At 40.2% G+C, this 13,230-nt stretch overlaps 1 protein-coding gene across 1 annotated transcript; it reads left to right on the top strand.

The window, feature by feature from the left end:
• Window positions 1–7,857: 7,857 nt before the first annotated feature.
• On the top strand, window positions 7,858–9,876 carry LOC147636691 (uncharacterized). The gene has a single exon (XM_086800948.1). The coding sequence runs from the start codon at window positions 7,858–7,860 to the stop codon at window positions 9,874–9,876; it is 2,019 nt and encodes a 672-aa protein (XP_086657074.1).
• The last annotated feature ends 3,354 nt before the right edge of the window (window positions 9,877–13,230 follow it).

The following is a 13,230-nucleotide window of genomic DNA, read 5'->3' as shown; positions in this document are numbered from 1 at the left end:
GTTAGTGTTTGGCACCTAGTTGTATAGATGATCTGAATTGCTGCTGGTTTGGCATGCTATTGCATGTTGAATGTACATAATGATAAGTACTTTGGGTTGTTTTACACCCTGTAGGGTGCATATGGCATCATGTATGATATCTTTTCTTGTGTTGTTGTAATATACCTTAAGCCTTACACTGTACTCTATCATAGGACTTCTAAGTTGTCTTGTTGCTGCTCCCTTGTGATTGCATACTACTGGTCTAAATGGTGGCTGGCTGCTAACTAATGGCTATCATTTTTGCTTAATTGGAAATGGAATTTATGGTTCATGGTGTTTTGATGATACATGACTTGCTGACTTTCGATAAATGAGTTTTTTGGACTTGATAAGATAAAACTTATTTGACGAATGGATACTGGTTAATACTTGTTAAGCTTGGATGATGCTTACAGTACCCTTGTTATCTTGTCTTGTCTACATGGACATCGATAACAAGTGTGGGAAGGCAATGACACCTGTCTTCCAACCATTAAAATAAACTTGTTCTAACATGTTATTTTTGGTTGATGGTGGTAGGTAAGCAACTTTCCTACTTGTGTGTGCGGGACTAGATAAGGAGGGTACCTGTTTTGTTTATCTGTCACTACTCTTCTTTTTATAAGCCTACTCTATTATATGGCTATACCTTATACTCAATGTAACATTTAGCTTTTTCAGACAACTAAAATGTCTTATCTGAAATTCGGTGTACACTCTTAGTTTGTCATATCGGAAGTGTATAATATTTTAAAGAGAAACTCTCTTGTACTTTCAAGCTAGTTTTTGGTTAGACTGGTCTGCCCCTTACTTGTCGGCCTCGTATGATTTCATGATTTAATGTCATCCGTGTAATATGTATATATATTAAACAAGAATACACACACACACACACACACACACACACACATTAACTGTAAACTTTTTTAGTGCTTTTTATTGTTCTACTGCTGCATGTATACTAAACTATCTAAGTGGCTTACCGTTTAAAAACTTGTGAACTAATTCTAAACACTTTGGACCTAACCCTAATGGGTTTGATTTTATTTGTATAAACCCTAATGGGTTTGCTCATATCTCTGATTCATTCTCCAGAATTATAGGATGATGCTTGCCCCAGTGGTGATTTACTTGCCTTACTTAAAGGCAGGGTCAAAATGCTTTTTTGCATCCCTTTTAGGAAAATTTAAAAAAAGGGGGGTTTTTTTTAATATATTCTAAAATAGGTCTGGACTGGTTGGCCTTGCTATATTTGGAATTACACTTTGGGTGCTCTAACTGCGCCTTCTGTTTCGAGGGAAGATGAGGCTCTGCTGTTTTTCTGCGCGGCGCCTTTATAGAATGCCCTAATTCTAGTAATAATTAGAAGGTATCGGGTAAGCCCTAGGCTATTTAAACACTACTCCTTCGCACACTGTGCGCTTATTCTTCATCCGGACTTGGTCTCTTCCTACTGGAGCATTTCCGACCTGCACCATGGCTTCTCAGGTAGAGCATATCTACTGGTACATTACTTCTTTTTTGTTGGCATGTGCTTGGTGATGCTATGTACTTACTGCTCTTTTGAGAAGAGGTCTTTGGCGCTCCTGATTTTTGTGAATATACTCCCTACTCTGAAAATTTATGCTTGACATTACCTCTGGTGAAGGCTTTTTCTGGCAAGTGCTAATACCAGTGTGGGGATTTCTTGGTTGGCATGTTCTGGTTGATGATCTGTACAAACTGGTTTTTATGTCGTTACTGGTGATGGTGGGTATGATGGAGCAGTAGATACAATACGTGCTTTGTTGGTTTTTGGTTTTCGTATAACATACAAAATTTATGGCTGTATATTGCTTGACACCTACCTAAGGCTTGTTTAGTATTCTTGACTAAACACTATATCTCCTTATTAGGAGTCATTATACAAATATTTGCTTTGGTTTGATGCCTACTGAGTATGGATTTATTTTGATCATTAAACAAATACTGCTGGCTGTAATATGTTAAAAATATTTTTAGTCTGTTGAATACTCTGCACCATTTTATATGTCCTCTTCCTTATTGATTGAGGAAGGTCCTGCATGGATTTAATCCCTTGCTGTTTTTACCATGACCTACTTTATAAGCCTACTCTATTATATGGCTGTACCTTATACTCAATGTAACATTCAGCTTTTTCAGACAACTAAAATGTCTTATCTGAAATTCTGTGTACACTAGTTTGTCATATCGGAAGTGTATAATATTTTAAAGAGAAACTCTCTTGTACTTTCAAGCTAGTTTTTGATTATAATGTAATAAAGACTGGTCTGCCCCTAACTTGTCGGCCTCGTATGATTTCATGATTTAATGTCATCCGTGTAATATGTATATATATTAAACAAGAACACACACACACACACACACACCATTGGCAACACACACAATTTCTTGCACGTGCACGCACGCGCGCGCGCGCGCACACACACACCCACCATTGGCAACACGCACACAATTTCTTGCACCATCATGATGAGCACACACGGTTAGCATGCGCGCACAGGAAATGCACATCATTGTCCTTGAATGCTAGAGTGTTGTGTTGAATTTGAATTATCAAAGCAGCCCAGTGCAGTTCAATAGTAAAAGGTCTTGTGCACTTTCACACGCCAATGGGCTTTCTTCATAGATGGACGTAGGGTTTGTGCTAAGCTTGTGGTTACAACGAAATTGCCAGGACTTCTTCTAGAGTTTATGCCATTTTATAAGAAATTGGGAGTAGCCTTGTTGGCTATGTTGTGGGCAATAGCATAATGAGAGATAAGAACAAGACTAGATCATCTTAAAAATAAAAGATCACCTTGTTTAGTGAAGGAGGCTCTGTAATTTATCTCAATCTGAGGTATCGTGGAGGAGACATGTTGTAGTGGTCGATTTACATTGACGGAGGGTTTGCTATACACAATTTGTCACTATCAATTTCAATAATCACTTTGTCTCTCCATCTCAAAGAGCAGCGAAAAAAGAATAGGGAAAGGTAGTGTGCAAAGGATATGGATACCCCAAGGATTCTCTCAACACTCAGTCCCACATCTACATGACTTCATAAATGAGGAAAAAAATAAAATAGCAAAATAAATCCCTAATGGGTGCCTTAACAACTATGAGCCGGATATTCATACAAACTTAAAACTAGTCACACCACTTACACACCCAATATGAAATTACCTTTTTCACAGATTAAATTGTCTTTAAAATAATCTTTTAATGAAACTATACTATCATTGATCATAATCTTTCAAAATATCCCATTAAATCCTAATTTTTAATTTTTCCTTCATCGGTGTACTTATGGCATCATTGGCAACCAGAACGCTTACCACGTATCCACTGAGGGGCCTTTTCAATAGTTCCTAGCTTATAGTACCTGGCAATATATTCACTTATAAAAATCAAAATGGAATCTCCGTCCAAGATCAGCAAGATCAACCAACATATCCATATAAAAGAGCCATGGACTCATCCGTTGAGGACCAGCAAGGTCAATCAACCAGATCCAGGCCCGAATTGAGAAAACAACTCTTATTCCTTGTTCCAATATCTTCCACGATGTACGTGTGGGTATCTTCGGCGACCTAGAGCTCGAGCACCGTATGGTCAACACCCTCTAGGATCCTTTCGCAGGTCACCTAGCGCTTCACTCATAGGCCGCTTCCTTGGTCCCTCATCTACAATACCGGAAGCTCACCATTTAAATCAAACCGAGGTTGGTAAAGATCTCGGTCGATCTTGCTACGCGAGACATTCTCCGTTGAATCTCAACTGTTACAACTTTATCAGTTAGGTCTCCCCACGACCTCATTTACAAGACGGTCAAAATGCTTTCCCAGCATTCTTGACATAAAACAGTTTAAAAATAGGTCATAAATACAGTTTCTATAACAAACTCTCGTCTTTCCACATTGTTAGCATGTTGACCTCAACATTCAAAGACAATCTTATTTTCTAAATTCACTAGAAGTTATAGTGTGGGCATTCTCTAGATAAACTTCTTTTATCTATAGCCTATATGTTTTGATGAGAAAAATCTCGTCGGCATTTTCACTTGTTGAAATCTCTTTCTTTAGAGTTCAAACAAGTTTACCTTGTTGTGTTGTTCGGATAAGGAAATTTGGATTCTTCCTTTGTTGGCATTTCTTTCTCTAGTTCCGTACTTTAGGTGATTTATATAGTCACCCTGATTGTTTACGGATGGACATATGTGTCTCATCGAGACGTTGATGACTCTATATGTTGATATGGGTAACTCGAGACGTCGATTATTCCATATGCAGATGTGGGTATGTCGGGGCGTCGAAGAATCCCTGGTTTCTGCTGTTATAATGCTATGCTTTTCTACTTTATTCTGAAAGGTTTACAAACGAGGAAGTTACTTTGAATATGAATTGCTCTGATCATCCGCAGTAGTCTGATGGGCAAACAGAGTGTATGAATCAGATTGTAGAGGATATGCTTCGTGCATATGTCTCTAGAAAATCATCATATTGGAGAAAATATCTTTCAATGATGGAATTTGCCTTTAACAGTTTTAAATATACGGCTATTGGTTTTAGTCCGTGCATACTTATGTATAAGTATTAACCCAGGGCACCTATTGATGTCGGTCTTAAGGACATCGAGCTTGATGCATCGAGAGATTTCTTGCGAGATATGCAGAAAATTCTGACCGAAGCTTGGGATTCTCTATCAGGAGTGCTCATGATAGGGCACGGTTTTATGCTGATAGGTGATGCTCATCTGAGTCTTTTGAACCAGGAGCGTTGGTTTATTTTAATGTTCCTAAATATTCTCAAACTTTGTCAATGGGAAAATGCTCGAATTTATCTCCTAGATATTGTGGTCCATTTTCGAGTTATACATCGGATTGGCACGGTTGTGTTTGAACTTAAAACTACCTCCACATGTTAGAGTTCATCCAATCTTTCATATCAATAGGTTGAAAGGGAAACTGGGAGGTGAGGATAACAGAGTTACTTCTCAAGAACTCGTTGAAGTCGAAGAATTATCCTATGTTCCACATGAACCTGATAAGGTACTTGAATTCAGGGAAAGGAAACTTTCTAGTTGACTAATCCCCGAGGTTAAAATTAGGTGGAAAGATAGGGAAATAGAGGATTCGACTTGGGAGTTAGTTGAGATTGTTCAGTGTAGTTCTCCTTCTTTTCATTGCAAGAGTGCAATGTTTTAAGAGAGGGGAAGTATGTTATATATACATTATGTGTGCTATGTTATATACACATTATGTGTGCATATACTAGGAGCCTAACCCACATTAGACTTGTGAGCATGGGATCATGGGAACAAGGTCTAGTGGAGCATGGGTTAGGACTAACCTTAAGGGTTAAGGTTAGGGTCAGGCATCCAAGGGTCACACATGAGGAATGGAAAGTCAAGAGTCACTTGAGGGCCCTTCTATATAATAGGGGCATGGGGCACAGTCAAGGGGGCTTCGGGGGCTTGGAGGCTTGAGGGCTTATATGCAATACCAATTTTTGTACTCTCATACATTAGCCATCAAAAGAGAGGAACAAAATACAGTAGCCATTGGGTACAATACCATTTGGTACTATAGAGTCCCCATTTGGTACTGTGTAGGACCAATTGTGGGGCTATAAAATATTAGCCATTTTGTAGAGTACCATTTGGTATAGTAGAGTATCATTTGGTAAAGTAGAGTACCATTTTGATACTGTATAATACCAATTTTTGTACATTTGGTAGAGTATAGTAGCAATTGGGTTTTGTATAGTATCAGTTTTGGTATAGTAAGACATTATCCATGAAAGACATTTTGGTACTCTACTAGGAAACACACTATAGAGTACCTTAAATGGCATTACAGGGTTGATGCCATCAAAAGAGAGGAACAAAGACATTAGCTATTTGGTACTTTACCATTTGGTGCAGTAGATACCAACTTGGTACTGTTCAGTACCAAGTTTGAAACTAGTTTGGAAATGTCTTATAGAGTACCTTAAATGGTGGTACAGGGTGGATGCCATAAAGAGAGATGAACAAAGTCATTATCCATTTTGGTACTTTACCACATGGTGTAGTAGAGTACTGCTTTGGTATTGTATAGTAACAATTTTGTATTGTATAGTACCGAATTCGGTACTGTAAGACATTTTCAATGAAAGACATTTTGGTACTGTACTAGGAAATGTACCATAGAGTACCTTAAATGGTGGTACATGGTGGATGCCATGAAAATAGAGGAACAAAAACATTAGCCATGTGGTCCAGTAAAGTACCAATTTGGTGGTGTATAGTACCAAGTTTGGTACTGTAAGACTTTATCAATGAAAGATATTTTGGTTTTGTACTAGAAAATGTACTATAGAGTACCTTGAGTAGTGGTATAGGGTGGATGGGTTTTATATGTACATTATGTGTGCTATATTATATACACATTATGTGTGCATATACTAGGAGGCTAACCCACATTAGACTTGTGAGCATGGGATCATGGGAACAAGGTCTAGTGGAGCATAGTTTAGGACTAACCTTAAGGGTTAAGGTTAGGGTCAGGCATCCAAGGGTCACACATGAGGAATGGAAAGTCAAGAGTCACTTGAGGGCCCTCCTATATAATAGGGGCATGGGGCACACTCAAGGGGGCTTGGGTTGGAGGCTTGAGGGCTTATGCTATAGTCTCTTGTGTAGAGGTCCATATCTACTCTTCTACCATTTCACACTTTAGCTACATGCTATTGGATTGGAGTTATACCTCTTGATGGTATGGGACATCAAGGTAGAGGTATGATGTATTTCATTTATTATTCATGTGTGCATCCCTTGGGCTCGGGGGTGGTTGGGTGGTTGAGTTATGCCTGATTTATGCATGTTTATGCATAACAATTATCTAGAGAGATCTTAGGGTTTTAACAATGGGGCTATTATGTAGTACATAACATGGAATTATAGGGTACTCTTTAGTACATTTTAGGGTGCTCTATATAACATGCTACTATATGGTAGATAAAAGTACTTTTGCCTACATCACAAGGTTTTATAGAGTACTCCAATTAGATGGAATGTACTACATAGTCACATGGGAACGCCGTTCCACTGTTGTGGAACGGGGGAACGTGGAGGAGGCCACCTTGGGAACGGTGGAACGTGGAGATACGTGGCTTTTAATTTTTTATTTCCCTCATGCGCGAAACGGCGACGTTTTTCTCCACGGGCAGCGTAATAGCGTCGCCTCTTTTCTTTTTTTTGGGTTACGGGTGCCCAACGTTTTGGGCACCCTTTAAAAAAGGCCCAAATTTTGGGCCTTTTTTAAAGGGTGCCCAAAACGTTGGGCACCCGTAACCCTTAAAAAAAAGAAAACAGGCGACGTTTGCTTCGAGCGCCGCCGCCGACCCCTCAAAAAAACGAATCGAAAAACGAAATCAACGAATAGAAGCTGCAACGTTCAAAAAAAACGACGACCTGCAGGCTGCCAGGCTGCCAGGCTGCCCTCCAACGTTCATAAAAAAAAAACGTCAATATCAACGTTTAAAAAAAAACGTACCTCTCTGGAGTCTGAGAACTTATAAAATCCAGTGCAGCTGCAAGTACAGTGTGCAATGTGCATAGCCAAGTACAATCTCTCTCTCTCATAGCCAAGTACAATCTCTCTCTCTCTCTCTCTCTCTCTCTCTCATAAGGGAACCAAGTTCCAACTTCCAAGACAGCTTTCTCTCTCTCATAGCCAACTTCCAAGTACAATCTCTCTCTCAATTTTCAAAGCCAACTTCCAAGTACAATCTCTCTCTCTCTCTCTCTCTCTCTCTCTCTCTCTCTCTCTCTCTCTCTCTCTCTCATATAATGCCTCCTAAGGGAACCAAGAGAGCCAAGAAGAACGAAGCATGGTCATGGTGGGATGAGGTGGATATTCTTGAGGCCAATCAAGGCGGAGGAGCTAGGAAGTGGAAATGTCGCTATTGTGGGAGCACCAAACATGGGGGAGTCAACCGAGTTCGAGGTCACCTAATCCATGAGCCGGGACAAGAAATCCAACCATGCTTGTCAATCTCAGCTGAGAAAAAGAGAGAGCTAGAAGCTAGGCATAATGAAGTGATTTTTCGTGCTCCTCCTCCAAGAGCTATGGCTGCGAACCCATCATTCTTTACAACTCCTTCAAGCAACTTCTCCACATCCGTAGGCTCTTCTTCCGTGCATCAACCGCCACCCCCCAAAGGCACGCAAAGAACTCTTGCGGGTTCTTGGAATCCACGCAAACGAGAAGCCGTGGATGCAGCTATTGCAAGGTTCTTCTACCATGACCACATCGCTTTCAATGTGGCAAGGTCCCCTTATTTTCGGGAAATGGTTCGTCTCATTGCTGAATTTGGACCAACCTACACTCCCCCTTCTTCGGAGAGCCTTCGAACCACGCTTTTGGCAAAGGAAAAGGAAGCTGTTGAGCAAGCCATGCAAAACGTCAAGGAAGGGTGGCAACGCAACGGTGTCTCCATCATTTGTGATGGATGGAGTGATAGCCAATCTCGCTCCATCCATGGCATCATCGCATACTCTCGAGGGAACACATTTTTTGTGTCTTCCCATGATGCCTCCCCAACGGGCAAGTATGCCGACGTCATCGTGGAGGAGTGGGCAGAGGCAATTGAGCAAGTGGGTCCTCAAGATGTGATCCAGGTCATTGGTGATGGGGAGGCCTCAAATCGAGCTGCAGGCGACCTTCTTTTGGCAAGGTATCCACACATCACATTCACTCCATGCATTGCACATGGCTTGAATAATCTTCTGAAAGACATTGATGGTCTTTCATGGGTAGCACCATGCATAGCAAAGGGAAAAGACATAGTTTCATTCATCACTCGGCACACATTTAGCCTCTCCGAGTTTAGAAAAAGATCCCCAAACTTGGATCTTAAAAAATATTCGGAAACTCGTTTTGCATATAATTTTATTATGCTAGAGAGGCTAGTTGCACTCCATAACATTCTCAAGCAACTTGTAGTGAGTGATGAGTGGAGCACGTGGCCCACTGCCCGTAGCACACAAGGAACAACTTGTTACACCCACATCATGGATGCTCCTTTGTGGGTGAAGATTGAGCATGTTGTCAACATTACGAAGCCCATTATCTACATGCTGCGTATGGTGGATGGGAAAAAACCTTGCATTGGCAAAGTTTATGAGGGCATGGACAAGATGGTGGAGCGTATCCTTTCTTTGGAGCCCGACACAACAAAGAAGGCAGAACTTCAAAGTTTGTGTCAAGCAAGGTGGGACCGATATCACTCACCAATGCATGCAGCTGCATTTGTGATTGATCCAGAGTTTCAAGGCAAAGGCCAGGAATCGGATGAAGAAGTCACAAATGGCTGGGACAAAATCCTTGCCAGATTGGTGCCTGACGCTACGATGAGAAGCAAGATTAGAATTGATTTGGGAAAGTACAGAGCAAAGACAGGTAATTTTGGTTCAGCAGATGCCCAGCAAGATAGGACACTTATGGGAGGTGCTCTTTGGTGGGAGAACTACGGATCGGGTATTCCAGAGCTACAACGGCTTGCAATGCGCATTCTCAGTCAGAATGCAAGTTCTTCTCCAATTGAGCAACTATGGAGTGTTTTTAGCCATGTTGCCTCGAAGAAGAGAAATCGGCTACTCACTACCAGAACAAATGACCTTGTGTATGTGTCAGCCAACTTGCGACTATTAGCCCAGGTTGCTAGTGGTGACTTTGACCATGAGAGCTTCATAGATATGGAGCCACAGTCTGAGTCGGATGATGACGACCCTCCACCTCCACCTCCACCTGCATCGATGCATGATGCATCTATGGATGATCTAGCTGACATCTTTGCACCTATTTGATATCACCTAGGAGTCAGGACTTTAGGTTTCTTTGTTCTTAGCTATCTAGCTTTCACTATGTGGCTGTACATTGTACAAGCTATTGTACTTCTGGTTTTCTAAATATGAACAAGGTCATTGAGTTTGCTATCAAATTCTTGTCTCTTTTTGTCTACTTTCAATTGTATATTTGTCTCCTTTTGCCTGCTTTTAATTGTATATTTGTCTACTCATGTGTATTGAAATATGATAACGTGTCGTTCCGGATCCCGTTCCGGATTGCAAGGGGTCCCGTTCCCGTTCCCGATTGGCCCCTCGTTCCCATATCCGTTCCCGTTCCCTGGTGACTATGATGTACTACCTATATGGTAGTATAGGGTAGATGAAGGACCTATGGACATTATTATAGGGTACTCCAATCATATGAAAATTGCTATTGAGTAACTAGCGTGGAAACATAGGGCATTATAAGGTATAACAATGGAGTACCTTCATATTAATATAGGTACTATTATACCTTAGGTTGCTACATGTACCAAATGATATACCTTCAGCAAGTTACTAGAGGTACTGTATGAGGTAAAACAAATGGAATACCTTCAAGTCCTACAAGTAGAGTACATTACACATGAGAAAATAGAGAGGAACAAAAGACATTAGCAACGGTTTGAATTTACCTGAGAGTCATCGAGAAGATGCACTGGATGTTTGACAACACTTTTTCTTCCAATCCTCTTCCGACATGTGTCCTTTTTGTTAGGAGAAACTCGAGTCTCTAAGCTCCAAAAGACATACACTAGATCTCTTACTTCACCTGTGACGATGTTACCTTGAGGCAATTGTCTCTGAGACAGGCATCAATGGCAAAACTTCCTCATCATCTTTAATCTCAAGACGAGAACTGGCTGCAACAAGTTTCTCCGATGAACACCCAAAATACTTGCTGTTTTTGTATGGTTCATCTGTGTTGTGCCATCAATATTATTCATTACCATCGTCAAAGAAGATCTCTTCAAGAAGAGCTCATGTGTTGAGCGGGGCACCTTGAGCTGGCTGAGGGTGTTGCGGATGTTAGATAAAAGCGTGCTTTCAACATTAGCTGTTGATGTTTGCAGATACTTAAAAGTTGGATGAAGCAAGAGTTGTTGGAATAACTCTCTCTGGATACTTCTTGTAAGCCCTAGTGTCTGCTTGCGCCAAAACTTTGCCATAGATGAACAAATATGCTTTCTTGATTTGGCTTCATCCATTATTAAAGATGGATCTTGCAACTTGCTGCTTTCTTTTTCTTTCCTTCTCTATTCTCGTTTCTTAGCAGCCCAATACTCACGCATAGAAGCGGTGTCCATGCTGTGAACACTTGCATTCCTCTCCATAGTCCAATCCCTGTTTGGGCAGCCTTGCACATTAGTCCAATCCCTATTTGGACAGCTTTGCACATTCTCCATGCTAGGAGAACTAGTTGTGAATTCCATGCCTTGAATATTATCCATGTTTAAGCAGCCCTGCATATTCTCCATGCTATGAAAACCAGTTGTATTCTGTGAATTCCATGCCTTGAAGATTAGTCATGCTGGAAACAGCTCCCATATTCTGCATAGACCAATTTGTGAATGTGAAGCCTTGTAGATTATCCATGTTGGAAATAGTGTGGGTAGTGTAGAGAGGTAAAGAGCTACAACTGAATAGTACAAAGATCTACAAAATTGGCTGTCTTTAACAGAGAGAGAGAGAGAGAGAGAGAGAGAGAGAGAGAGAGAGAGAAACCACGACTCCACGTATATAATCATTATAGAAAGAAGTGCTGTTACAAACCAGACGTTTTTTTAACCTTTGTTACATAAAAGAATTCCCCAAAAAAGGATAAAAAAGAAGTTTCCAATAAAGAGGATAAAAAAGAATTCCCCAAAAAAGGTTAATTTTCAACCAAAAAAAAGTAGTGTCCTTGACAGTGCATATTGTACCACCAAACCATGCTTTCAGCCTAGTATGCATATTTGCATGTATATCAGTTATATTTGTAACTGTACATGTATATTTGGGTGTGGGTTTTTAATGTATGTATATTGATTCATTTACACACAAATATACATACAAAAAATTATAAAAAATAATCTACAAATCCAAATATACATACATACATACATACATATATATATATATATATATATATATATATATATATATATACACACAAAAGTATGCGTAAAATTCTATTTGTGGATTTATTTATTATATATATATATATTTATTTTACGCATACTTTTTTAAATATACAAATCTACATGCACAAATATACATATAAAAAATAAACAAATCTACAAAAATAGACAAATACATAATTTTTCAAACACTTGGAGTGTCTGCACGATGACAACACCATTCTTTACCATGTTGAGCTGTGAACTTCTCCCTGTCTCCCCAACACCTCTACCAGAACACCCTATAGACAAAGCATGGATACTCAATATCCAAGGGGACTTGATCACATATGAAAATGTCTCGGCAGCTGTAGTTCAGCTCTGCAAGAAATATAAGGGAGCCATCATTGACATCTTGCTTCAAAGCAAAGAGATAAAGCTCACCACCCCACGCTCCACCGATTCGTCAACCTAGTCAGCCAAGGCCTAGTGTGGGATGTGAACAATATCATTTAGGCCTATACACTCCATGGACCCTTTGTGAGGTGCATGCTAATGCTAAAAACCAAAACTTGGAAACCACACTCTAAGAGATGTGCCAGTACGAGCCTATGGGAGGGATGGTGGCTGCGTACATGACATTCAAACGTGGTGCAAGACTCATCCTTGAAGAGTTCCCTAGTCTCCATGTAGATTTTGGTAACCCTAAGCCAATTGTGCGCTATGAAGCTATGGATAGAGCTTTCTAGAGTATAATGTCATTGCAATGCAATCTAATACTAGTCCACAGTATACACAGCTTTGGGAATTATAGTAATCTTTGGAAGAACTTTAGATAGTCATCGTCATAAGAAATATACTAGGTGTAGGTCATATTGTGGCCGAGGAGGGCCTAGACTGCAACCACCCAACAATGCACAACCTTAAAGAGTGCCCCAAAGAGCTCCCCATGCACCTATTTAGGTACACAAGGTCAAGAGCTGGTGCCATTGCAATTATCTAGTATAGTTGAATGCTCATTGGATGAAGCAAGTAAAACCCAATACAATTCAAGTGAAAACTAGTGTGAGGAAAGTAAAAAATGACCCAAAAGTCTTGACCTCGTTTTGCTTCTCTAAAACTGTGTAGGTGCATATATACCAATAATCATTTGAGGTGATAAGACTTCTTAAAGAGTGTCTATCTATGTCAAGCCTAGACTTGGTGTATGCCAAATATTTATCTAGATATACAC

Source organism: Cibotium barometz, chromosome 7 (genome assembly GCF_041138505.1).
Source record: "Cibotium barometz isolate CiBa-2024 chromosome 7, ASM4113850v1, whole genome shotgun sequence".
NCBI classification, from domain to species: Eukaryota; Viridiplantae; Streptophyta; class Polypodiopsida; order Cyatheales; family Cibotiaceae; genus Cibotium; species Cibotium barometz.
The sequence above is the reverse complement of the archived record's forward strand: the minus strand, read 5'-3'. Positions and strand labels throughout refer to the sequence as shown.